Source organism: Rattus norvegicus, chromosome 15 (genome assembly GCF_021556685.1).
Source record: "Rattus norvegicus strain SHRSP/BbbUtx chromosome 15, alternate assembly SHRSP_T2T, whole genome shotgun sequence".
Lineage (NCBI taxonomy): Eukaryota > Metazoa > Chordata > Mammalia > Rodentia > Muridae > Rattus > Rattus norvegicus.
The window spans coordinates 29,780,541-29,807,867 of NC_141548.1; the positions used below are offsets into that span (position 1 = coordinate 29,780,541).

The 27,327-nt window shown below is 40.4% G+C and overlaps 1 pseudogene and 2 gene segments (V, D, J or C); all 3 read left to right on the forward strand.

Moving 5' to 3' along the window:
• LOC148000932 (T cell receptor alpha variable 22-like) overlaps positions 1-27,327 on the forward strand; it is a 322,393-nt gene that overhangs the window by 182,547 nt on the left and 112,519 nt on the right.
• On the forward strand, positions 11,676-13,829 carry LOC134482269 (T-cell receptor alpha chain V region 2B4-like). The segment is given in 2 exon segments: positions 11,676-11,790; positions 12,331-13,829. Coding segments are annotated over 2 exon segments (477 nt in total).
• LOC148000934 (T-cell receptor alpha chain V region 2B4-like) lies at positions 21,806-22,621 on the forward strand (annotated as a pseudogene). The gene is made up of 2 exons (XR_015638752.1): positions 21,806-21,936; positions 22,190-22,621. The product of XR_015638752.1 is annotated as a T-cell receptor alpha chain V region 2B4-like (transcript).

The window sequence follows — 27,327 nt, forward strand, 5'->3', positions numbered from 1 at the left end:
GCTTCATCCATCTTGTCTAATTGGGTGGCTGTATATGTATGGGCCACATGTGGGGCAGGCTCTGAATGGGTGTTCCTTCAGTCTCTGTTTTAATCTTTGCCTCTCCCTTCCCTGCCAAGGGTATTCTTTTTTAAACATAGATTCTCTTATCCTAATATCGCCATGTCCTGCAAGACAACAGAGGCAAGAGTCATAGTGGACATTAGTGCTCACTGGCTCCAATATGAAATTTTAGTTTCTTCTTCCTCTATTTGAGACAATGGTAGAAGACAAGTTTTTACTTCTGTGCATACAGCAGAGAAGGATGAATACTTAGGATAAGAAGGAAAAGGAAGGGAGAATTTTCTAGCTGCTGCTGGCTCTGAAATGGAAGTAGGTAGGCACCATGGAATCAGGAGCACCTGAGCATAAGTTTCAGGACATACATAAAATCTGGGCATGCTGGCTCTGCAGGGAGGTTAGGACAGACAGATAGACCTCTATAGCCTGCTCTCCAGCCAGCCTAGCCTAACCATGAGCTCCAGGTATCAGTGAAAGAGCTTGTCTCCAATGAACAAGGCAGATAGCTTCAGATAAATGACATCAAAGACTGACTTCTGGCATCCACATGCATGTGCACATATGTGCACATAAACACACACACACACATTCAGAGAGAGAAAGAGAGAGAGAGAGAGAGACACAGAGAGAGAGAGAGAATTTCTTCAGAACATTAGGAAGAACATCCAAGTGTTTTCTAAGTTTCTATGTATACACATAGGCATGCACATGTATATACATGTGCCAGTACATGTCACCATGCACTTGTACCCACACACCATGAGCACATTCACATACACATGCTCACATATATATTTTAGCATTGAACAGAAACATGCTTTCAGCTATATCTCCCAGGATCTCTCTATACCTGATCCACTCACCCCCAGAAATCAGTGTGGGGGAATCTCTAGGAGATGCCATAGACATGATATAGAGAAGGGTGCAGGGAGTCTATGAGATGACTCAAGCTGGACTCCTAGAAGTGGGAGATATGGATCCTGAAGTGGCCACCTCCTGTAGCCATGCCACATATCCCAGTGGAGGGATAAGGACACCAACACACTCACAAAACTTTCAACCCAAAATTTGTCCTGCCTACAAGAAGTTCAGGGAAAAAGATGGAGCAGAGACTGAGAGAGTGACCAACAAGTGGCCCAACTTGAGGCTCATCCCATGGGCAAGAACCAATCCCTGACACTATTAATGACTCTGTTATGCTTGCAGGCAGGACACTAGCATAACTATCTTCTGAAAGGCTGTACACATCAGCTGACCAAAACATGTACAGAATCTCAAAGCTAAATATTAGACAGAGCTCTGGAAGCCTTGAATAAGAGTTGTAGGAAAAACTGTGGAACCTAGAGGGATATTTACTCCACAAGAAGACCAAGAGAATCAATTAACTTGGACCCTTGGGGGTTCTCAGTGACTGAACCACAAACCAGAGAGCATAAATGGGCTGGACCTAGGTCTCCTGCATGTACATAGCAGATACATAGCTTGGTCTTCATGCAACTCCTCCAAGAACTGGAGCTTGGATTTACTCTGACCGTTGCCTGTCTGTGGATTCTGTTCTCTTAACTGGGCTGCCATGTCTGGCCTCAATGGTAGAGAATATACCTAGTGTTACAGTGACTTGAGGTGCCAGGGTAGGTTGGTACCCAGGGAGGGGGATCTTTCCCTTCTTAGAGAAGGGTTGGGGAGTGGGAGGGGCTGTGTGGGGAAAGGAATGGAAGGCAGGCTGCAATTGGATGTAAAGTGAATAAATAATGAACAAAAGACAAACAGAAGCACAATATATCTGAAGAACTAATGCCAAGTGACCTTATGTATTACTCTGGTAATCTCTTAGGTTTTGTTTTTTTTTAATGAAGTGAGAAGACCATGGTATTTGTCCTATCTTACATATTACTCTGATAATCTCTTAGTTTTGACTTTATTTATCATGAAACAAGAGGGCAGGGACAGTGTAAGCAATCATAAGACACAGAGCCTACACCAGCCCAGGAATGCCCATGTATGCCTTTCCAGTCCACTCACCTGCTGCAGGTGATAGGGTTCCCCATTCTTGCCACTGCACATTTGGCCTGGCTGAGAACTTCAGGTCTGTGGAGTAATGTGACAGGACTTCCTCTGTTTCTCATTCTGCTCTTCTGTTCACTACCACCACCACCACCACCATCATCATCATCATCACCATTATTGTCAGTGGAGTACAGTACCTCATAGCCAAACGTACTGCACTCTTCCACTGTGTCTCACAGTGGCTAGACAAGGAATTGTTAGGGATTAAATATTTGGTTGTTAGTGGGTCGAGGTACAGGAGGTGTGATCAGGACCTGCTTTTCCAGAGATCTCTTTCCGTGGCCACAGAAGGCTGTTGTCTTCCTTGAATCCTCACACAGTCCTTCTCAGAGAATGTGCAGGTCCGTGGTCATCACCCACAAGGTATGCCATGTTTATTTGGTAAAGGTATGTCTCTAATGTACTTTAGTCAAATCTCATAGGAGGGGATATGAAGGCAAAGTTTAGAGCAGAGACTGAAGGAACAGCTGTTCAGAGCCTGCCCCACATTTAGCCCATGTGTATATCCAGCCACCAAACTAGATAAGATGGATGAAGCTAAGAAGTGCAGGCTGACAGGAATGGGATATAGATCTCTCCTGAGAGACACAGCCAGAACGTGTCAAATACAGAGGACAATGCTAGCAGCCAACCACTGAACTGAGAATGGGTCCCCCGTTGGAGGAATTACAGAAAGGACTGAAAGAACTGAAGGGGCTTGTAACCTCATAAGAACAACAATGTCCACCAACCAGAGCTTCCAGGGATGAAACCACTTCTCAAAGACTATACGTGGACTGACCCTAGGCTCCAACTGCATATGTAGCAAAGGATGACCTTGCTGGGGCACCAATGGAAAGAGAAGCTCTTGGTCCTGCCAAGGTTGAACTCCAGTGTAGGGGATTTTCGAAGGGCAGTTGTGGGGGGTGAATGGAGAGGGGAAACCATTAAAGAAGGGGAGGGGTAGGGGTTAGGGGGCTGATGAACAGGAAATCCGGAAAGGGAATACATTTGAAATGTAAATAAGAAATACTCAATTTTTTAAAAATGGAAAAATAAATGAATTAAAAAATAAAAGAACAATAGAAAATAACCAAAACTATCTACCCATGTTGGGCAGTGGACCTTGCCAGAAATCCTGGTAAAGGTTGAAATGGATTGGAAGCCCTGGAACCCAAAGGGGCAGTAGGAGCTTTGCCTGCCACATAGCCACAGTCCCCCACAGAGAGGACTGTGACCATCAGAGCCCCTAATTCTCTCGACATGCTTATGAGTCATCCCTAACATCTCAAACCAAGTCAATAGGAAACATATGCTGTCAGACCCCAACCTCCCTCAAAACTGTATATAATCCAATCCAGACGGAATAAAGGTCTGTGAGAATAATAATAATAATAATAATAATAATAATAATAACAACAACAACAATAATAATAGAACCTTCATTTAAAAAGGTCTTTTTTAAAAAAGTCTTTTTCTGTTTGGTCATACTATGTAATAAGCCAATGCTCTACTAATGAAAACTGATGTATGCTATTTCCCTGTGAGATGAGATGAGACTTTTTTATTAGTCACATTGTTGCAGTAGGATTTCAGTTTCCTCTGCTATGGTCTTCATGTAATATTGTGGCTGGCAACCCCTGGAGGGTACACTCTTACACATACATAGTTATACATGTACACCATTTCTTTTGGTAGCTGATATGTGCACATGCTACTAAACAGTGCTAGAAATGGTCCCTGCAAAGCATTAAGGTCCACGCCATTGTACTTTGCCCTTTTCTATAGATATCCTAAGCAAACTTAAGATGTAGGGATGGATGCTTGGTTCAAGTGCTGAACCTGAAAACACTTAAAGCCTTGCTAGGAAACCACAGTAGGATTTCACCCCTTCGTCACCAGTATTGGGTGCACTGTACATAAGAGGCAGACTCCACTCTTCCCAGTACCTTGACAAAATTAAGATCATCAGACCTTTAGGTATGATTCTCAAGAATGTTCTGGCAAGAATGAGTAACTTTATTGTAGGGGACAGCTGCTCTAAAAGAAAGGATGAAGGTAGAATGATTGAAGGTTGGGTATTTTCATCTCTACATTTATGCCTTCTAATGGACTCATTTTCTCATTTCACAACATAGCACAATGTGTGGCTAAGACAACACGAAGTTCTTTTCTCAAAGCCTTAGAGGTGGAAGTCCTATATGGAGGTGTGATCAGGACCTGCTTTTCCAGAGATCTCTTTCTGTGGCCACAGATGGCTGCTGCCTTCCATGGGTCCTCAGAGGGTCCTCAGAGGATGTGCAGGATCATGGTCATCATTAATCTGATGGTTCAGCCCTCTTGTGCTATTTTATTTATTTTACTTTGGTTACCATTTAATGTCCTATCTTCAAGTGTCACTGAAGTCCTTAGTGTGAGGCCTCCACCATAATTATTTTGGGAGAGACACAGTTCAGTCCTTAACAGCCTTATAAGATTATTCTTCACATATAAAGATTGTTGAGTCCTCCTTATTCTAATATTTATGAGTTTCTGCTGTGCATATGAACATGCACATGTGCATACATGCACACGCACACACACACACACACACACACACACACACACACACACACACACCAGAAAGAATCTTACACTGTATATTGAAATTTCATTGTAGATTTTTCTAGAGTGAGTAGGAAGATTTAAGATGATTCGGCAAAACTTGCTTTTTATGTGATTTTATTGCATGTGAGTGTATAAATGTACGTATATGTCTAGTGTGTGTATGTGTGTGAGTGTGTATGTGTATGTGAGTGTGTATGCATATATGTATGAGTGCATGTGCATGTGCATGTACAAAACTGAGTCCACTGGGAATCACGTGTAAGTTTGATGACTGCCTTTTCTTACCATTGTCTGCATGTTTCCAGAAAGAATAGAAACAAAATTATAGTTCGTGAAGAAGCTAATTATGAAAGACTGTAAGGACAAGGACCTGTGGTAATAACTGAATCTGAAGGAATATTATCCAAATTGGTCGAGTAGAATTCCAACCACCATTTCAGTATATGAAAACTTTAGATTTAGCTTCATTCTTTTCTGCTTCATTTATTCTTGGTGTTTCCCTCAGCCTAATTCCCATCCCCCATTCTGTCTAAATATTAATTCAACCTTTACTTGAACCTCCTCCTGTTATCTGAGCTGATTCACATGACAGGCTGGCACTCTCCTCACACACTCCTCCCTCTCTGGCCGCTGGCACAGTGGGCTTGCTTTAGGGAAGGCTGTGCTGCTTACGAGGGGTTAGTGGGTTAGAAAGCAGATTTCAATCTGTTCAGCACTGTCAAGAGGACACAACCTGCCCTACAGTGTCTCCTCAGCATTCTTGGTTTGGGTACATTTTTCCAAGGAAGTATGTGCCAAGATTTAAAGTTCTGACTCACCCAGAAGATTGCCTTTTATAGATAATTTGCTAATTTTTATATCTGGGTAGATTTAATATTTTCGTGTTTTTGGAAATCTTGATTTTTTTCCTCCTTCTGTTGTTTTGATAAAGCTTTCATTGTTCTCTATAACAACACGAACTGGAACATCAGCCTACGGAACTGTGTTTCAGTTCTCACAGTGAGTTCCATGATGCCTCAATGACATGGTTACCTAAAGACCTAAACAAGGATGACACTAATAGACAACCAATACACATGCGAGCGTTAAAGGGGGAAAAACTCGCAGAGTCCCAACTGTACACAAAATACTGTGGTCAGCTAAGAAATGCTGAGAACAGTCTTATCCAAGGAAGAACTTCCCAATTTATTATTGAATACCATGTGGTCTACCCTGAAATCCTATACATACAAGTTACATTCTATACTCTGAGCAGGTGTTATCTATATATCCCAGACTCTAATATAACAACAATTAAAGAAAAAGCTGCAAGACAACATGAATTGGGGGAGGGGCTATGTAGAAGAGGTTGAAGAGAGAAATGGATAGGTTTTTGTTCTTTGTTAGATTTTTTTGTTATTTTTCGTTCGTTGTTTCATTTTGTTTTTAGAAATCTATGGATTTAGGGAGCAGGATGTTCAGTGCAGACAAACACTTAATTTAAGCAAAGATATATATATATATTCATTTTAATTTTATGTATTTTTGGTACATAGACACTGATATGCTTCCTTATTGCATTTTCAGACAGAGTCACTCAATCCCACATTCCTCCATCTCTCTCCTTCTGTGGTGACCTCCCCTCCCCTCCCTTCATCTTCCCTGTGTCTCCCATTACATTTTGCTTGCCTTGCTCTTCCCATCTCGAGTGGCTCTCCCCAGCCACACGTTCCCTTGTACCTTTCTGGCCTCTGTGGTGACTCCAGGTCACACATTTCCGTCTGAAGGTGTGGAGTTAGGAGCCTCTGCAGTTTCCACTGAGGTTAGGGCTTCAGGACTTCAGGGGCAGAACATGTGGCCTTTGCTTTTCTGGGTCTCAGTCAGCTCATTTACAAGATTCTTTTCTGGTTCCATCATCTAACTGCAACGTTTATGATGCCGTTTTCCTCTGCATTGAAGAACATTCCATACTATGTAGGCACCACAGTTTCATTGTCCATTCATCAGACGAAGGACATTTATGTTGTCTCCGTTTCCTCGTTACCATGAGGAGAGCAGCAGTGGACATAGGTAAGCATCTGTGGAGAGGGACATAGACCAAGAAGTGGCATAGCTGGGTCCTGTGGTAGACTGAGTGTTTGTGTTTTAAGGATTCTCCACACCGGTTTCCAGAGGAGCTGCACCAATCGTTATCCCCTGAGATGCGTGCAGGTTCCTTTACCCTCTGTGCACCTCCCCAGCATTGCTGTGAGGTGTTTTATAGATTTACATATTCTGACTGGTGTCAGATGAGATCTCAAAGTTATTTTAATTTGCATTTTCCTAATTGCTAAGGTTGATATACAATTTTGAGATGTTTTAAAGCCATTTTTATTTCTTCTATTGAGAACTCCTTCTAGACACTCTTGTCTTCTGACCATTGCATTTATTTCAACAGGAAGTGAAGGCTTGGTTCAATGAGGCTTGTGAGGATGGCCTGAAATCACGTTTGTTGTTAGTGTCAGTCCACTAGGGGGCACTGCAGGGTTCCTAAAATTACATTTTCTTCAGTCACCCTGAGGTTTGAAGCACTGAGAAGAGACATAAGGACATAAAGCAATACATTCCCAAAGCAAGAGGTACAGGCGATGAGGTGTAGTTCACCCGGGTCTTTAGCTCTCAATGGTTCTGTAGAAAGCCACAGATGTCTAGAGCCTCTTTACTGGATCCGTGTATCTATAAATCTATTTTAAGAATAATTCTCCGAACAGATATAAACAAAATAGAATTACTGGGCATTATGACAATGGACACTCAAGAGAAAACAACTTTACTTTTTTTTAAAATTTCTTTTAGGTTTATGTTTAAAATTCGCCAAACTAAAAAACACTGGATATTCCAATACAATTCGTATCACAAACATTTGAATGAACACACACACACACACACACACACACACACACAGACACACAGACACACACACACACGTGATTAGTTTTTCCACCAGCATTCTGTATTTATGCATTCTCTTTCCTCAAACATCCTCAGTCCCTCAAACTCCTTATATTACGTGTTACATTAAAAACACAGTGTCCTGGTCTCTACATCAATGACCTCCACAGTCCTGGAGCAATCACACTGCAGAGTCATGAGGTGGAGGTGGGTGGAGTTCCTTGTTCAGATGAATGAGGGAGCTCAGTGACTCAGAGAGAACCTGTAGTCTGTGAGCACAAGTTGTCTGGGCACAAGACTGACCCCCTCAGAGCTGGAGAGAAGACATCCCAGCAAGTGGACAGGGGCCATGGAGAGGAACCTGGGAGCTGTGCTGGGGATTCTGTGGGTGCAGATTTGCTGTGAGTTGTGCTAAGCTAAGTTCCTATCTGGGATTCTCCAGAAATGTCGGTGGTGGACGGAAAGAAAGTAGATGAAACTTTCCTGTGCATTCTTCCTCATGGCGTCTCCTGGGTATTTGACTGGTGGGGTGGATACCTCTCTTTGATTCTGGTTTGCTTTTCTGTTTCCAACAGGGGTGAGAGGAGATAATGTCCAGCAGAGTCCTTCAGCTCTGAGTCTCCATGAGGGAACCAATCCTGCTCTGAGATGTTATTTTTCTACCTCCATGAAGAGTGTGCAATGGTTCCGACAGATTCCCAGGGGCAGCCTCATCAGTCTGTTCTTCCTGGCTCCAGGAACAAAGGAGATTGGAAGGTTAAAGTCAACATTCGATTCTAAGGAGCGCTACAGCACCCTGCACATCAGTGGTGCCCAGCTGGAGGACTCAGGCACCTACTTCTGTGCTGCTTTCAGAAAGTCACGGTGCTCTCAGAAAGCTTAAAGTCTGGCTCCAAACTGCAGTTGGCTGTGCAGCTACAACCCCTGCCACAGGCAGAGTCTGCAGGAGGCTTTGCATAGCTGTGGCTTCATCAGATCTCCACAAATCACAAAGATGTGAGGAAACATAAAAATACCACTGTAGTTGCCACTTACATTATGACTGACATGACACTGACTTCTAGAATGCTAAATGCTAAGAAATATCAGCATGCATGACTAAAATATACCCGTCATTTTTTTCATGTTTGTGCTAATGTTATAGAATATAAACCTCTCTTACATATTGGAGAATCATTTGGGTCATTTGTTAAAATTCAAAACTGAAAGCAACTGTTTTCATCCTTTGTTTAAAGAGCACAAGACAACACTGAGCTAATCTGCTCAATATGACGTTGATAAATTAATTAATTCATCTAATAAATTAACTGGTAGAAAGGCAAGAGAAATCTTATTATTAGATCAAGACATTATAGAAATGTCTTGATATTTTAAATATATAATACATTTAATTCTGCAGTGGAAAACAAATATTTCATGTCATAATTAGGAGCCAAAAGATAAAATAAAACTAGGAAGATGTATTTGCAATTTATGTCACAATAACACTTGTAGCCATTGATTCTACCTTATATGCAAAACTTTTCATTAAAACACTGCTTTCAAAAGAAAAGAGTGTGGAAACATTCTAAATATCATACAGTAGGGGACTGATTTATTATACAATAATTAAATGTGAACTAGATAACTCGTTTATTTTCTGAGGGTTGACTGATTATATACCATAGTTGAAAACTCTGGCCTGTCCTTGTCTCTGTAGGGAACTGGGAATCAGACATGCAATTCATCCATGCATCATCTCTCCATTGTTGTTTTCGCACAGGAACAGCGGCTGTGTGACTACAACAGCAACTGGATGGCCTTTCATTTTCTTCCTAGGGCTTCACAGATTTACTGAAACCTTGTGATTCATTCGGCTTCATCCCCATTGTAACTCCACTTCCTTAAAATATATATTATCTGGGCTTCCCAGACAATAAATAATCCCTAAGGGTCAATAAGACTTTTGTGGGACTGGTTAGAAGTTATGTCAACATTCACGTAAGGATCCAGTCACCTCAGAGAGGTCACAGATAGCAGCCATCCAAACCCTTGCTTCTTGGTAGGCTACAGCCATGGAATCAGGTGAGGTTGGAAGGTGGCAGTAAGGCATGAACAGGGGGTACTCTGAAAAGGCATTCTAACCAATCTTGATAGATCTTTTTTCTAATCCCATTCTGGCTTAATCTTGACTTGAAAGTGTTTTTTTAATAACCATATGAGCTTGAGGACTACACATAGCAGTAATAGAATTTTTTTTAGGCAAGACATACAATATAGGTTTATTTTTTAAAAAACACAATATAAATTATTGTCTGCTGCAAAGTCTTAAAATCAAAATTGAAATGAAATTAAAAAAATGAGAAAACATTGTATCAATTGAGGAAGGCACCCCTTCCATTCTGCTAGGTTCAAATTGACAGCCATCTAGCCTGAATACCATGTGGTCCACCCAGAAATCATATATATTATATATATATATATATATATATATATATATACAAATTGCATTATATACTCTGAGCGGGTGTTATCTATCTATTGCAGACTCTATATGTAACAACAATTAAAGAAAAGGCAGCAAGACAACATGAATTGGGTGAGGGGCTATGTAGAAGAGGTTGAAGTGAGAAAGGGATATGTTTTTTGTTCTTAAGGTTTTTTTGTTGTTGTTGTTATTTTTGTTTGTTACTTTGTTTTGTTTTTAGAGATCTATGGATCTTGGGAGCAGGATGGTCAGCCCAGACAAACACTTAATTTAAGCGATTACTTGGTAGATATTGATATGCTTCCTTATTACATTTTTAAACTGAGTCACTTAATTCCACATTCTTCCACCTCTCTCCTTCTATGTTGACCTCCCCTCCCATCCCAGCCACCTCCCTTCATCTACCCTGTGTCTCCCATTATAATATCAAATTACCAAAGTCTGAACCAACACTGCTGCTCTGTTGAGTTGATCCAAACTGATATTTACTTTCCTGGACTTGGAGCCTCAGAGTCCTGCAGGACAGTTGTTTCCTGACTGGTTTCTATGTGGACCTAGTTCAGCCCTGGCAGAGATGTTCCCCTAGTACATATGGTTTGATGATGTGTTAGAAATGGAGAGTGAGATAAAGTGAGAGGGTTGGGGAAGAAGAGAGAGAAGAAAGAAAGGGGAGAGATAGACAGGGCTAAGAGATTCAGAAAGTGGGAGGGTGAGAGAAACCTCATCAAGAACTTTCACAGATCAATTTCTCTCAACAGGACTTAATCAGGAAAAGAGAATAATTAGAGAAATGAACAAGTTCTCTAGTTTTTATTTAAAGTTTAGGTGTTGCATTCACCCCTGTCTCCTGTACCAACTCAAGTAAAATTCTGTTCACACACAAACTTGGTCCTGGCTCCAAACAGAATGAAGAATTCCAGGACTTTCTAGATTCCACTGAAATATATCCTAGTGTGTTCCACAGTATATACACAATGAGAATTTTTTTCATTTTGTTTATTTTTGTTTGTTTTTATTTTGCTTTTGGCCGGGGCGGGGGGAGTGGGGAGGCTACAAGGGAGGAAGATGGATACGAAGTGCCCTGGATATGAATGGAATTGGTTTACATGATGTGAAATGTAGAGAATGAATAATAATAAAAAACTCAGAAACAAAAACTAAACTTAAAAATGGATTTAATGAAGATGCCCGAGGTAATAAGAGTTAGAGTTATGCTGTCCAAAAAACAACAACAACAACAAAAACAAAAAACCAAACTCATTCAGATTTCCATTGCAGACTTTTCATAGGTGACTTTTTAGTGCAGGTGACTACTTATGAGCGAAACCTATTATTACAGAGAAAGAGGACAACATCTGCTAAGTGTAAACACACAAGCTCACCTATCCCCCGCACCCCCCACCTCGTCCTAACTTTCATGAGTCCACAAGATGGCAGTGTTTTCTTTGGGATCTTGAGCAAAGATCTCAAGAGGGAGAGAAGTGGGGGATGGGGTGGAGTGGGGAGAAGAAGAGTACAGGAAGAGGAGGAGGGGGCAAAGAAAGGGCTGGCAGAAAGGCTTGGTGCTTCCGAGGTCACGAAAAGATCCCTTTTCTAGTTGCCAACTTAGAGTTGAGGATTTTAGTCCCCAGTGAAGAGGGAGGAGGCGAGAATGAAATCCTTGAGTGTTTCACTGGTGGTCCTGTGGCTCCAGCTAAATGGTAAGTTTGGAAATTCCTTTGGGATCCAGGTGTGAGATGTAAAGTTCTTGCCTGCTCCAGGCAAATGGTAGAAATTCATGTCTGGGACCGGACTAAGCAAAGCTAGTGCCCTGCCCTGAGCAGATTCCTGAGAAGGGCTTGACCTTTTCAAAGAACTTGTCCCCAGAAGACTGTTGCCTCCTTGTTTAAGGAGAATATCTTGCAGTTTAGAGATTCACCTTATGTCCTTGGGCACTTCCCAGTACTCCCCCGCCCTAAGCTTCAGTTTCTGCTTCAATTCCTGCTTCAGAGCTTTAAATGCTGTACATTCCTCTCAATAAACAGACCTTAACAAGGACACTGCTTGGTCTCGCTCCTCTTTCTCACCCTTTCTCCCTCAGGTATGGGTCCCTCTCGACCCCCACAAATAACTGGGTCCCCGCTGGCGGGGGCAAACTCAGGTATTTAAAATCTCCAATTAGGAAGTGAGAAGCCCATGGAAAAGTGTTAGAATCCATATGCATCTAGTCTTGATTTTGTGACCTTTATCTTTCTGCACAGGGGTGAGCAGCCAGCAGAAGGTGCAGCAGAACCCAGAATCTCTCACTGTTCCAGAGGGAGGCAGGACCTCTCTCAACTGCACTTTCAGTGATAGTACTTCTCGGTATTTCGCATGGTACAGACAACATCCTGGGAAAGAACCCAAGGAGCTAATGTCCATCATCTCCACTGGTGAAAAGGAAGAGGGCAGATTCACAATTCAGCTCAATAAAGCCAGCCTACATGTTTTCTTGCACATCAGAGACTCCCAGCCCAGTGACTCTGCTCTCTACTTGTGTGCAGTGAGCACACAGTGCTCCCCAGGCACCTGCAGCCTGCATGCAAACCTACTGTGCAGTACCAGCCCTGACATAGGTCACAGACCACACAGCAGAGACATTCTGTTTCCATTCTATTCTATATGCTGTGGGACTTATAAGCAGGAATAGAGAGGGCTTGATTGTCCTGGAACATTTTTTAACATTAAGAAAAAAGTAATCCTGATAGAAAAGGCATATTACTAGTTTGGGTAAATATTTTCCACTTTTTTCTTCTTACATGTGGATGGTTATAAAATAATGCACACACTACTAATGAGCATATTTTGTTGAGCTGGAAGATAAAACACATGGCCATAAGGCTGACCACATACCATGCCATAAAGACAACCATAAACTCTACAGCCCTGTGCTTTTAAAAATCTTTCAATAAAAATAATTGTTTTCTAATTTTTGAAAGCTAGCTTACAATGTAGCAGTCTTCTCCATGTCAGTTTCATACACATTTACTTTTGGTTGACCCATTCCCAAGCTTATCCCTTCTACCATTTCCTCGTTCCCCAGTCTACCTTGTGCTCCATTACCACCCTAGTCGTCTCCCTGAGTGCCCCTTTCACTTTATGTGCAGCTTTCTACACACAGTCATAGTCACATGAGTACATAGAGATAAAAATTAGAAACTAAGATTCATATACACTTTTCTATATGAGGACAGAATAATTCATTACAGTATTTTCATGGGAATTCTATAATTTTATTTTCCTCCATTGCTTAATTACACACACATACACACATAAACACACACACACACATACACACACACACATATATATATATATATCCACCAAATTTTCACTATTCATTCTTTTATTGATGAATATCTAAGAAGCTTTCATTCCATAGCAATTTTGAACAGAGTGGAAATAAGCAGAGTTGAGCATGTATCTCTTTAGTGAGGTGCAACAATGTCCTTCAGATATATTTATCCAGAAATTACATAGATGGAACCTGTAAGTCTTCCTCTTTTAGCTTCATGAGAATACTTCCCACTGATTTCCACAGTTGTTACATCAGTTTAATGTTTCCATCAATTTCTCCGGACTCTAGTTTTCCCTCTCTATATTCCTCCTAGTTGACCCACCCTCTCCTCCTCCTCAGACACACTTGTCCATTTCCCTTGAGAAAAGAGTTGGCCTTCCAGGGACAGCAACCAAACACAGAATGATAAGTTACAAAAGAACCAGGCAGAAACCTCCATATCAGATCTCGAAAAGACAACCCAATAGGAGGCAAAGGATCTAATGGGCAGTCAAAAGGGACAGTGACACCCACACTTCCACTGTTAGGTATCCCACAAAAACACCAAGCTAAGAATCCTAATATATTTGTGGAAGACCAAGAACAGACACATGCAAGCTCCATGATTATTGCTTCAGTCCCTGTGAGCCCCTCAGAGCCCTGTTTAGTTGGTTCTGTGAGCCATTTTTTCCTGGTGCCTTCATTTACTTTGGCTCTACCACTCTTCCTCCCCTACTGGGATCAGACATTGGCTCCAATGTGAGGAACCCAGTGGAGAGCTCCAGTGTGAGTCATCCCTCAGACAAATGTTTGCCTATTAATCTCTACATCTCCTCACATCAATTACTGAAGAACGCCTCTCTCATGATGACTGGGCTTCTTGGTTTCAGAAGATGTCTGGTTTATGGTTTGTATCTTTCTTTACTAGAAATCCTCCCAAGGGTCACCTTAGTAGAATCTGGGATTTTCTACTGCACTAGATTTTTACATTGTCCCTGAAATGCACTCCAGTTCCAGTTATCTCCTACCATACTCTCTCCTTCCCCCCCAACACATGATGGCTCCTGTTCTCATCCTACCTCACCGTCAGTATAACCATTAGATATGTTCTACTTCCTCCTCCCAGGAAGATACATGAATCCATCCTAGTGCCCTCCTTTTTCCTTATCTTTTCTGGGTCTGTGACTTGTCTCATGATTATCCTTTTTAGCTAATCTATTTTTATACATGAGTACATACCGTGTTTGTCTTTCTGGGTCTTGGTTACCTCATTTAAGATGATTTTTGCCTGGTTCAATTCCTTTGCCTGAAATTTTTATGTTTTCATTTTCTTTTACAGAGGAGTAGTAACCCACTGTGTAAATGAACCACATTTTCTTGATCAAATCTTTGATTGAGAGACAACTAATTTGTTTCCAGTTTCTGGCCATTATGAATAAAGCTTCTAAGAACATAGTGGAACAAGTGCCCTTGTGGCGGGATAGAACATCTTTTGGATATTCCAGTGGTATAGTTGTGTCTTAAGGCAGATTGATTTCCAATTTCCTGAGAAACAATCATATTGATTTCCATAGTGGTTGTGTAAGTTTGCACTCCCACCAGCCATGGAGGAGTGTTCCCCTTGCTCCATGTCCTTGGCAGCATGAGGTGACATGTTTTTGAGTCATTCTGATAGATGTAAGATAGGATCTCAGAGTCTTTTTCATTTGTATCTCCCTTATAGCTAAGGATGTTGAATATTTAAGTGTTTCTTGGCCATTTAAGATTCCACTATAGAGAATTCTCTGTTTCGACCTGAACCTCATTTTTAAATTGGATTATTTTGTTTGTTGATGCCTAGTTTCTTGAGTTCTCTATGCATTTTAGATATTAGCCCTCTGTAAGATATAAAGTGTGTAAGAATCTTTTCTCATTCTTCAGGCTCCACTTCTGTCCTTTTTGAAGGTTTCCTTTGATTTACACCAAGTCCCATTTAATAATTGTCGATCTTAGTGTCTGCACTATTGGGGGTCTGTTCAGAAGTTATCTCCTAGGCTAACGAACTCACATGCATTCCCACTATCTCTTCTATGAGAGGGTGTATCTGGTTTTATGTTTATATCTTTGATGCACTTGAAATTGAGTTTTGTGAAGGGTGATAAGTCTAGAACTATTTGGATTCTCCCACAGACCAACATCCAGTTAGACAGCACCATTTGTTGAAAATTCTTTCTTTTTTTTAATTGTATATTTCTGGCTTCTTTGTACAAAACAAAGTGTCCATATGTGTGTAGATTTATTTCTGGGTCTCTGATTTCATTGCACTGATCAATGTATCTGTTTTTATATCAAAACCATGTGAGTTTCATTACTATAGATTTGTAGTTCACTTGAACCAGGAATTGTAATACATCTGGAAGCTCTTTTATTGTATAGGATTGTTTTGACTGTCCTGTGTATTTTGTTTTTCAGTTTTGAACCTTATATGATTTTTTCAAGGTCAGTAAAGAATTGTATGGAAATTTGATGGGTATTGCCTTAAATATTTTAGATTGGAGGCATCTTTTGGTAAGATGGATATTTTTATTATGTTTTTCCTATTGGTCCATGAACAGTGGAGATCTTTCTATCTCCTGATATCCTCTTAATTTCTTTCTTCAATAACTTGAAGCTTTTATCATACAGGTCTTCACCTGATTCTGAGAGTCAAGGGGAAGAATCTTTCATTATTATACCTGTCCTAGTTTGATTTCTGTTGCTATGATAAATGATAAGGACAAAAATCAAACTAGAGGAGTATGCCCCCACTCAGAACATATACTGCCATGTAATTTCTCATACATGGATCCTAGGTTCTATCTTTAGATTTTTCTGTTTAAAGTGACTTGCTGCATAGGAGTGTATAATGGGTCACTGGAAGAAAAACACATCTTAATGGAAGGTGAACAGTATTGCATGTATACAAAGCAATAGATATCAATTCATGAAGCCTTAGGATTGTAAATGATATTTACAAAGCTAGGTGTATAATTCCTTCATGTGAGTTGTTGCTCAGGGAGGTCCCACAGGTCTCCACAGCAACAGACAGTATTGTCATTACTCTTGGCTATGTAACATAATTGATGGGATCCTACTGCTGAAGAGATCACATATTTCATATATAATGTAAGATATTTCCTTCTAGGTAGAAGGCTGCTAGGGGAAATATATCATCATTGGAACTCTGGCTGTGTATCCTTCTATGTGTTAAATGATCAACCTGCCAACAAGATGTGCCCACTGATTTAGTAGTGACATGGCTGTTTTAAGGAGCAACCAACTATTTCTCATTAGATTTGAGACCTGTTCTTTGGGGAAAGGCATGCACATGGCATGTAAGTCTGTACTAAAGTATATATCTATGAAATAAAAAGGAAAGAAAATGTTATTTTAAAAGGTAGGGTGTAATATGGGAACCCAGTGTTAATCTCATGTTATGAAAGAACTATCAAACTTGTGCATGAGGAAAGTTCAGATGGATTCACCATTTATACTTGAATGTTAGGAAACAAAGGTTTTGTTCAAAGGCTGGCATTTATAGACTACATTCAAAACTAAAAAAAGAACAAAAAATAGGAAACAGATGTGGCAAAAGTCAGAAAGAACAGCTTTGTGAGAAGACAAATTCCAATAAGGAGAAAAAACCTACTAAGACCAAAGGAAGGCTAGAAGGAGCTTCCACAGAAATATATTAGACCTGAAAGCCAGACTCATGAATGGAAGCATTGACACTTGAAAAACAGAGACTTTTTTTTTAATCTTTATTAATTTGAGTATTTCTTATTTACATTTCGATTGTTATTCCCCTTCCAGGTTTCCAGGCCAACATCCCTTAACCCCTCCTCCTCCTCCTCTTCTATATGGGCTTCCCCTCCCCATCCTCCCCCCATTACCACCCTCCCCCCAACAATCATGTTCACTGGGGGTTCAGTCTTAGCAGGACCAAGGACTTCCCCGTCCACTGGTGCTCTTACTAGGCTATTCATTGCTACCTATGAGGTTAGAGTCCAGGGTCAGTCCATGAATAGTCTTTGGGTATTGGCTTAGTCCCTGGAAGCTCTGGTTGGTTGGCATTGTTGTTCATATGGGGTCTCGAGCCCCTTCAAGTTCTTCCAGTCCTTTTTCTGATTCCTTCAACGAGGGTCCCATTCTCAGTTCAGTGGTTTGCTGCTGGCATTCGCCTATGTATTTGCTGTATTCTGGGTGTGTTTCTCAGGAGAGATCTACATCCGGTTCCTGTCTGCCTGCACTTCTTTGTTTCATCCATCTTATCTAGTTTGGTGGCTGTATATGTATGGGCCACATGTGGGGCAGGCTCTGAATGGGTGTTCCTTCTGCCTCTATTCTAAACTTTACCTCCCTATTCCCTGCCAAGGGTATTCTTGTTCCCCTTTTAAACAAGGAGTGAAGCATTCACATTTTGGTCATCCTTCTTGAGTTTCAAGTGTTCTGTGCTTCTAGGGCAATTCAAGCATTTGGGCTAATAGCCACTTATCAAAGAGTGCATACCATGTGTGTTTTTCTGTGATTGGGATACCATCACTCAGGATGATATTTTCTAGTTTCATCCATTTGCCTATGAATTTCATAAGGTCATTGTTTTTGACAGCTGAGTAATATTCCATTGTGTAGATGTACCACATTTTCTGTATGCATTCCTCTGTTGAAGGGCATCTGGGTTCTTTCCAGCTTCTGGCTATTATAAATAAGGCTGCTATGAACATAGTGGAGCATGTGTCTTTGTTATATGTTGAGGCATCTTTTGGGTATATGCCCAAGAGAGGTATAGCTGGGTCCTCAGGTAGTTCAATGTCCAATTTTCTGAGGAACCTCCAGACGGATTTCCAGAATGGTTGTACCAGTCTGCAATCCCACCAACAATGGAGGAGTGTTCCTCTTTCTCTACATCCTCGCCAGCATTTGCTGTCACCTGGGTTGTTTATACCTTTTGTATGTAAACCTTCTTGAGCTCTGTGGATTGTATCCTAGGTATTCTGTGTTGTTTTTTCTTGTTGCTGTTGTTCTTGTTTTTTTGTTTGTTTGTTTGTTTGTTTTGGCTAATATCTACGTATTACTGAGTACATTTCATGCATATCATTTTGGGTCTGAGTTACCTCACTCAGGATGGCATTTTCTAGTTCCATACATTTGCCTGCAAAACACATGATGTCCTCATTCTTAATAGCTAAATAGTGTTCTTTTGTATAAATGAACCACATTTTCTGTATCTGTTCTTCTGTTGTGGGACATCTGGGTTGTTTCCAGCTTCTGGCTCTCACAGATAATGCCCTATGAGCATAGTGGAACATGCACCCCTGTGGTGCTGTATCTTTTAGGTACATGCACAAGAATGGTATAGCTAGGTCTTCAGGTAGATATATTTGCAGTTTTCTGAGGAACCTCCAGATTGATTTCCAGAGTGGTTGTAACAGTTTGCCATCCCACCAGCAATGGAGGAGTGTTCCTCTTTCTCCACATCTTTGTCAACATGTGTTGTCACCTGAGTTTTTATAACTTAGCCATTCTGATTGGTGTAAGGTGGAATCTGAGGGTTGTTTGGATTTGCATTTTTTTGATGACTAAGACTTTGAGCATTTCTTCATGGAGTTGTGACCTTGTATCATCTTTAAACTCTTTGGTTTATTTAGTGAATTTTGTGATGGTTCTTTTAAGTTCTATGGTATGAGGTTCATAGAGGTAGTTCTGGTTTTGGTAGATGTGGAACATACTGTCTTGATCTTTAATATTTTTATGGGCTTTTTTGTCATTAAAGCTGGGCATATAGACTTCTTTAATTGGTTGTTTATATTGTGATGATAGACTAGGCTGAGCTGGTACGCAGGATCTACCACTTTGACGAAACCGAGAGGTTGGCCAATACACAAGTAGGACTCGGTAGTCTAAGGTTGGTCCCTGGTAGTGGGTATGGGTAAGTTTCTAGGTAGGGAAGGGTGCATGCAAGAAATGTTAGGCATATTTGGCAGGCTGTATAAAGATTGGATTGACTCTTGAGCTTAGGTATTAAGAATAAGAATTTTCTAAAGAAGTTCCCCTCCATGGCCCCAATGAACAAGCTCATAAGTTCTCCAGTTTCTGCTTGCGGTGAGAATCAAAGATTTCTTATCTTCAATTGTCTTTGCAGAGTGTCAGATTGTACATCTCTGAATCTTATCCAGACTTTTATTTCTCTTTGCTGAAAGCCCAACCTAGGGAAGTCTCCTCTCCTCTCTCACATTTTCAACACCACTGTTAGGATCCTTACTTTCTTTCAGATTTAAACTTTTGAGGTTTCATCTGGCTCTGTTGTTTACTTTACAACTCCCATTCTTTTGCATATCTCTCCTCTCACCTGGCAGCCACATACTTGGTGCTTTGTTTCGGTTCACAGTGGTGCAGGAAGTGCTGTGTGTGCTGGGCATTCTCCAGCTCTTCAGGGAATACTGTTTATCTAATTACATACATTTTATTACAAGTCTCTCACAGGGAGGTGTGTATTTTACAAAGACTGTGCTTCAAGTGTAGTTCCATGCTTCTTTTAGCCACTTCCTAAGCCCATGCCTTGTTGTTTTCATTCTTCTCATTATTACAGAGTTTTTGAGACTTGTCTCCCCTTATGTCACAGGCAGGACTTAAACTCACATCCTCTTGAGACTGAATCCCCTCTGGAATTTTAAGCATGTGCCATTCTGATTATCCCAGCCTCAGGGTTGATGTTTAGTGAGAAATGAACACTGTTATTATTGTCATGGATAATGTACTCTTGAAGAAAACTGTTTCAGTATGAACATCTTTCCCTCATCTGTTCCCTTTGTACTTGTTGATGTTGAAGGTCTGGTCAAACTGTATTTTGTGGATGCTTAGCTTTTCATGCACCAGCTTCGGCAAGATTTCAAAGCCAAACCTAGGACAGCTTAGGAGGCATAGAAGTCCTAGTGCTCACTGATATCTGCTGGGAATCCTGGAATGTGAAATACACATGGTTGTTCCTACAAAGGAATGAATGTAAAATCTGTTATTTGTCTGGAAGTCTGGGAGCAGAAGTGGTTAATAGCCTGGTGACCTTTACATTATCTGTGTAGCCAGAGACCACAGCAATCCGTTCCCCAAGTCCTTACTTTATTATAAGCTGGTTTTCTCAGTCATTCACCGAATGCATCATTATAGAAGGTGTACCAGGTACTTTACCAAAAGTTTCAATGTTGTCATATCCAATCTTTATTTAGCTTACTTTGTGCCTCAGTGAGAGTTATCTATGTTTTATTGTGTATGCAGGATTGAGTTTATTACCACCAATAAATCTTTCATCAAATTGTCCTGCATTTAAATATGCCTAAGAAAAAAATCAACTCAATGTCATCTTACCAAAGTGAGGAACCAACATCTGCTACTAGTTGTTTTGATTCAAACTGCCTGCTTGCATCTACAATCTTTACTCTCCTGGATGTGGAGGCCTCGGAGTCCTGCAGGTCAGTTGTTTGCTGTCTTCTTTCTATGTGGACCCAGTTCAGCTCTGGCACAGATATTCCCCTGGTGTGTATTGGTTTGATGACTATGTTAGATATGGAGATTGAGATAAAGGGGAAGGGTTAGGGCAAAAGAGAGAGAAGGAAGAAAGGGGAGAGATGGAGAGGGGTGGGGGTCAGAAAGAAGGAGAGTGAGAGAAACCAGATCTAGGACATTCAAAGATCAACTTTACTCAACAAGACTTTATTCAAGAGAAGATAATAAAAAAATTAGACACATGAACAAGTTGCCTAGGTTTTATTTAGAGTTCAGGTGCTCAACATCTATCCTGCTCCAACCCAAGTAAAGTTGTTTACACACAAGTGTGCTCTTGGCTCCAAATGGAATGAAGAATTCCGGGTCTTTCTAGGCTCTGGTCTAGAAAAAACAGTCTGTACGGCCATTTGTAAGCCTTGAAGATGTATTTGAATGGGAGTGACAAGGGGTAGAATTGTGCTGTAGATAAGACCCTCCCTTAGGTTTCCAGGGCTGATGTTTCATAGTGATTTTTCAGAGCAGTTGACTGACTGCCTGTGTGCCATACGTATTATTACAGAGAAAGGAAACATCTGCTAAGTGTGTACACACAAGCTCACCTCACTCCCAATCCTGATTTGGGGCAAATGTCTCTTCAATACTCCAGCTGAACTATCAGGGAGTTTTAGTTGTTTTAGTAGTTACATTAGAAGAATTTATAGTTTGACTCTTTCTTTGGTAACTATCATGAGCCCACAAGGTGACAGTGTTTTATAGGGATCCTGAATAATAAGTGGGAGAGAAGGGTGAAAGGGTTGGGCAGGAAGAGGAGGGAGGGGTAGAGAGGGCTGGAGGTGCTGTTTAGGTGGTGAAGACTCACTTTTCTGATTGCTAGCAACGCTGCTTTTCATGGTTCCTATAGTAGGAGTTGTGGAAACTTGTATGTGATTATATGAATTCAGGGTTGAGAATCTGAAATCCTCAGTGAAGAGAGAAGAGGAGAGAATGAAATACTTGAGTGTTTCACTAGTGGTCCTGTGGATCCAATTAAACTGTGAGTTTGGGAATTTCTTTGGGATACAGGTGTGATATGTAAAGTTGTTGCTTATTCCAGGCTAATGGTAGAAACACAGATGTTCTTAATCTCTAGTTAGATGGTAGAAACACAGATGCTCTTAATCTCTAGTTAGATGGTAGAAACACAGATGCTCTTAATCCCTTGTTAGGGGTCAGAGACCCATGGAAATGGAATGTTAGCATCCATATGTATCTAGTCTTGAATGTGTGACCTTTGTCTTTCTTCACAGGGGTGAGCAGCCAGGAGAAGGTGCAGCAGAGCCCAGAATCCCTCATTGTCCCAGAGGGATCCATAGCTTCTCTCAACTGCACTTATAGTGATCCTAATTTTCTGTACTTCTGGTGGTACAGACAGCATTCTGGGGAAGGCCCCAAAGCCCTGATGTCCATCTTCTCTAACGGTGAAAAGAAAGAAGGCAGATTCACAGCTCACTTCAGCAAAGCCAGCCTGCATGTTTCCCTGCACATTAGAGACTCCAAACCCAGTGACTCTGCTCTCTACTTCTGTGCAGCGAGTGAGCGCACAGTGCTCTCCAGGCACCTGCAGCCTGCACCCAAACCTACCCTGCCTTGCTAAGATCTAACAGAGAGCACAGACCACACAGAGAAGAAACTCTATTTCTATTCTGCATATGTGCAAGTGTTATAAAGAGGAGTTGATTGGTAAAATAGTTGAACAACTTAAAAATAAGTGATCATTAAGGGAAAGGCAAATTACTGGTTTCGTTGAATATTTTCCACTTTTCTCACATGCTGATGATTATGGAACAATTATACCCTCTTAATGTGTATGTCTTGTTGAGGTGCAAGACGAGCACATGGCCACAAGACTCACCCCATATCATTCCATAAGGACAACTGTCAACTCTACAGCACTCAGCCTTCATTGACTTTTAAAATATTTTAATAAAAATTGTTTACTAATTTGTAAAAAGCAGCTTACAAAGTAGCAGTTTTCCCTATGGCAGTTCCAGACATATTTACTTTCGGTCAACCTGTCCTGAAGCTTTTCTCTCCCATTACCTCCCTCTTTCTCATTCCCACCTAAGCCTCCTTGTGTCTGGTGTCTCCTCTTCCACTTCTGTATCTCGTGTTCTAGTCCCTTCCCATTCTTCTTCCTGTTGCTTCCCTTTCCCTCTCATTGGGACTTTTCTAATGTCCTGGTGTCTACACATACACTCTCCTATTCACATGAGTGAATACAGATAAAACCAGAAGCTAAGATTTGCACGTGCTACTCTCTCTGAGCCCAGATAACTCACTTATTATAGTATTTTCAAGTTGTGTACACTCCAGGCAAATTCTATAATTTTATTTTCTTTATTGCTGAATAATATTCATCTATCCGTTTGTCTATTGAGAGACATCTCTACCAAACTCTCCTTATCCATTCGTTTGTTGATGAACATCTAGGCTGTATTTATTCCCTAGCAATTGTGAATAGAGCACAATAAACAAGGTTGACCAAGAATCTCTGTAGTAGGATATAGACCTTTAGATAAGTGCCCTGGAATTACATAGCTGGACCACATAACACTCCTCTTTTAGGCTTCTGAGACCCCTCCCCACTGATTAGCATAGACGTTACATCAGTTTATGCTTCCAGCAATGTCGAATGAAGGCTTCCTATTTCCCATTATCCTCACCAGCATTTGTCCTCATTTGATTTCTTGATAATAACTATTCTAAATGGGATGCGACAAAAATCTCATATACCTTAATTTTCATTTCTCTGATGACTAAGGATGTTCAGTGCTGTGTTCTATTCCAAAGCCCAGTTTTAGATTAATTTTTTTATTGTTGAACAACAATAGACTGTGTGTGTGTGTGTGTGTGTGTGTGTTTTCACATGCGAGCATGTGAGTGTATATGTAGTGTTTCATCCTCTGTTGGGTAAGTAGCTGGCAATATATTGTCTCATTTGTAGTTTGTCTTTTGCTCAGTTAACTGTTTCATTCACTGCTTTCCTGTATTTATTTTTGAGACAGGATTTTGTTGTGAAGCCTAAGCTGGCCTAGTTTGTTTTTTTTTTTAACTTTTTTATTGGTTATTTTGTTTATTTACATTTTATATATTATTGCCCTCCCCAGTTTCCCCTCCAAAAAAACTCTCATTCCACCCCTCTCTTCCTGCCTCCATGAGGGAGTTCCTCCACCCACCCACACATTCCCACCCACCCATTTCCGCCCCATTCACCTATGCTTCTGGACATGGTCTGTACAGGTTCTTTCCCCTTTGTTGTGTATTTCAGCTAATGTCATCCCCGTTGGGTGCTGGGAGCTTCTTACTTTTTTGCCATCTGGGACAATCTGGTGGCTACCCCTAGTTCCCCATCTCCCATTGCTATACATCTCTGTTCAATTTCCTGACCCTCTGTACATCTCCTCCCATTTCCTCCCACACCCAATCCTGCCCTCACTTTTCCTTCTCCCCCTTCTCTCTTCCTTCCAAGTCCTTCCCACCCTCTAACTCCCGTGATTATTTTGTTCCCCATTCTAAGTAGGACTGAGGCACCCACACATTGGTCTTTCTTCTCCTTGACTGTCATGTGGTCTCTAAGTTGTATTATAAATATTCCGAGCTTTTTTTTCTAATATCCACTTATCAGTGAGTACATACCATGTGTGTTCTTTTCTGACTTCTGCCACCATTAAATATCTCCATTTCTTGCTTTTTAAATGGAATTGCTGAAATGTCCCCTTACTTAGCATATTCACCTTAGTGCTCTCTAAAGCTTTACCACAAATCATTTCAATAGTTGTGGTTTTTATCAAGCATTGTTACATGAAACTGTTATCATATGGTAACAGATCTTTAGAGTTAGTAATGTACTTCTTTCTCCTCAGTCTCTCAAGGCACTGTTTATGTAGTACATCGGTTCTGAAACACCTGGATAGGAAGGATTTGGTATTTTGTTTAGTTTTGTTTACAGACAGACTTATTGAATGGATAACAATTACTAAATGGATAACATAATCAGGATTATTTTTTACATGCTCAGTGTTTAGAAGTGGAGAGTTTCAATCACTCTTTTCAAGCTATGAAAGAGTAATTTGAAACACTTCAAAGCACATAGCTACAACACAACATATTTTACTGTGGGAGATAGATGTAAAGGGAAGGACATTCTTTTTTCTTAATCTGTGTGAAAAAAAGTATCAGGTCACCTGGAACTAAGGTTAGAGATAGCTGTGAGGTACCATGTAGGTGCTGAAAATCTAACTCAAGTCCTCTTGAAGAACTGCTAGTGTTCTTTAACACTGAGCCATTTATCCCTCCAGCCACATGGGATAATCATTTCTAATTCACAATATGTTATGTTTCCCATGCTTCAGTGTATGCCCCATAATGGAGATATGGGTAGCACAATATAGATAGAGTGTGATATAGGAAAAAAAAGACATGAAGTCTGTAGAGGAGCTTAGAAAAATATGAATGAAACAGCATTGAGGAAGAGTAAATAGTTGCTGTAGAAATTTGTTCAACTTCTTATTTTATAATTTATGGCTTTATGACATTTTAGCAAAAATCCAGGATAATGTTTTAATTTGAATATTGACTATATTACTACAAGGCATGTGGTATTTTGCTTGAGAATGTTCCTCATATTCTCACATATTGAACACTTGGTTCCCATGTAGCTGCACACTTTGCAGTGCCGTGCAGGAGAGGAGGCTGTGCTGGAGGAAGTTAGTCCCTGGGGCTGGGCTTCGAGAGTTACAGCATCATCCTGCTTCCAGTTCACTCTCTGCTTCCTGCTGTAGCTGCTGTGCCTTCTGCCTGCAGCCATGTCTTCCTCCCACTAAGATGGACTGTTCTGGAACCTAAGACAAAATACAGTCTTCCATAAGTTACTTTTGGCCTCAGAATTTTTCCCACAGAAACAGCAAAGAAACTGATTTAGGGTCATTTGCTATGTGATTTAATTTGATAAATATTTCAGTATTTGTTTCAGGATAAAAAGAAATAACACAGTGCCTTAGATTGCGTTTCTGAGAAGGAAAATCTGAACTTGGGAATACTTTGGCCAATGAATAACTGAGGAAAGCAGACTGAGACGGAGAGGCTGGGTGTGGAAATAGCACAGCTGCCAACTTGATTCAGTTTGGTCTTTCAGGGAATCTGGAGCCTGGGCTCCATCACGGAGATTCTAAGGGCACATTGGACATAGGTGAGCAAGACTCACCCTGAGATGTTTGGAAAGAATAGATAAATTCTTGAACAATAAGAATCACTATCTTGGTAAATCAATAAGCTTTTAAGATGAGCAAAGGATGAAGAGCAAAATTAATGGAAATAACCATAAAAATAAAATGACATAACTTCATAATTACCCCAAGTGTAAAGGTCCTATTTATCAATTAAAAGAGTTTTGCAAACACTAAAAACAAATGCTCAGCAGGATGCTACCTGCGAGACACTCACCTCACTGGCAAAGGTGTACACGTACTGAAAGTGAAAAGATGGAAATTATTCTAAGAAGATGGAGCTCAAAAGCAAGCAGAATCAGCTCGATTCGTATCTGACAAAGCAGACTTTAAGCCCCAACCAGTCAGAAAACACAAGGCACATGGACAAAGGGAACAGTCCAGCAAGAACATAGAGCAGTTGTAAAAATATGTGTGCCAGTTGTCAGTGCATCCAATTCTGTAAAGTCAAGTATATTAGACATAAAGCAACAGACTGGCCCAGATACAATAATGAGTACAATAGTGGGTAACTTCTATCTTATGACGACCAATGGGTAAATTATCCACACATAAAGTCAGCCATGGGACATTAAAGATAAACTTCCCATAAAATGAACAGCTTAAGGACATTGGTGAATATTTCATTGGATGGCCACAAAGTACATAACATTCTTGGCATCCCATCTACTCTTCCCTAAATGAGACCACATTTAGGTCAAAAGAAAATTTAGAACAATTTCTTACGTATTATCACACATGAACTATTCAGAGCGCATTACACAAGTTAGTAGCAAGTTAGTATCCAGCACCACAATTCAAATGTCAAATATTACACTTATTCTCATAGGCTTCCCAAAGTTGAGGAGGATTTCTGTTTACTCTGAGACAATTAACACTCAAAAATATTTCATAAATTTTATACACATATGTAACTCAAATATATATTATACACTAATATAAATTTATAAAAATACAGACAATTATAAAGGTATGATTTGAAATTATTATTTGTATTATTATCTGATAGGATTCTGTTGTTTAAAATATTAGGACAGTTTCACATGCAGATTTCAAGCATTTACATATAAGATACCTTTAATTCCGTGTGTCAAAAAATTAAGAAATTATTTTATTCTAAAATATATTTATAATTTCCTAAATCCCTTATTTATATGGAA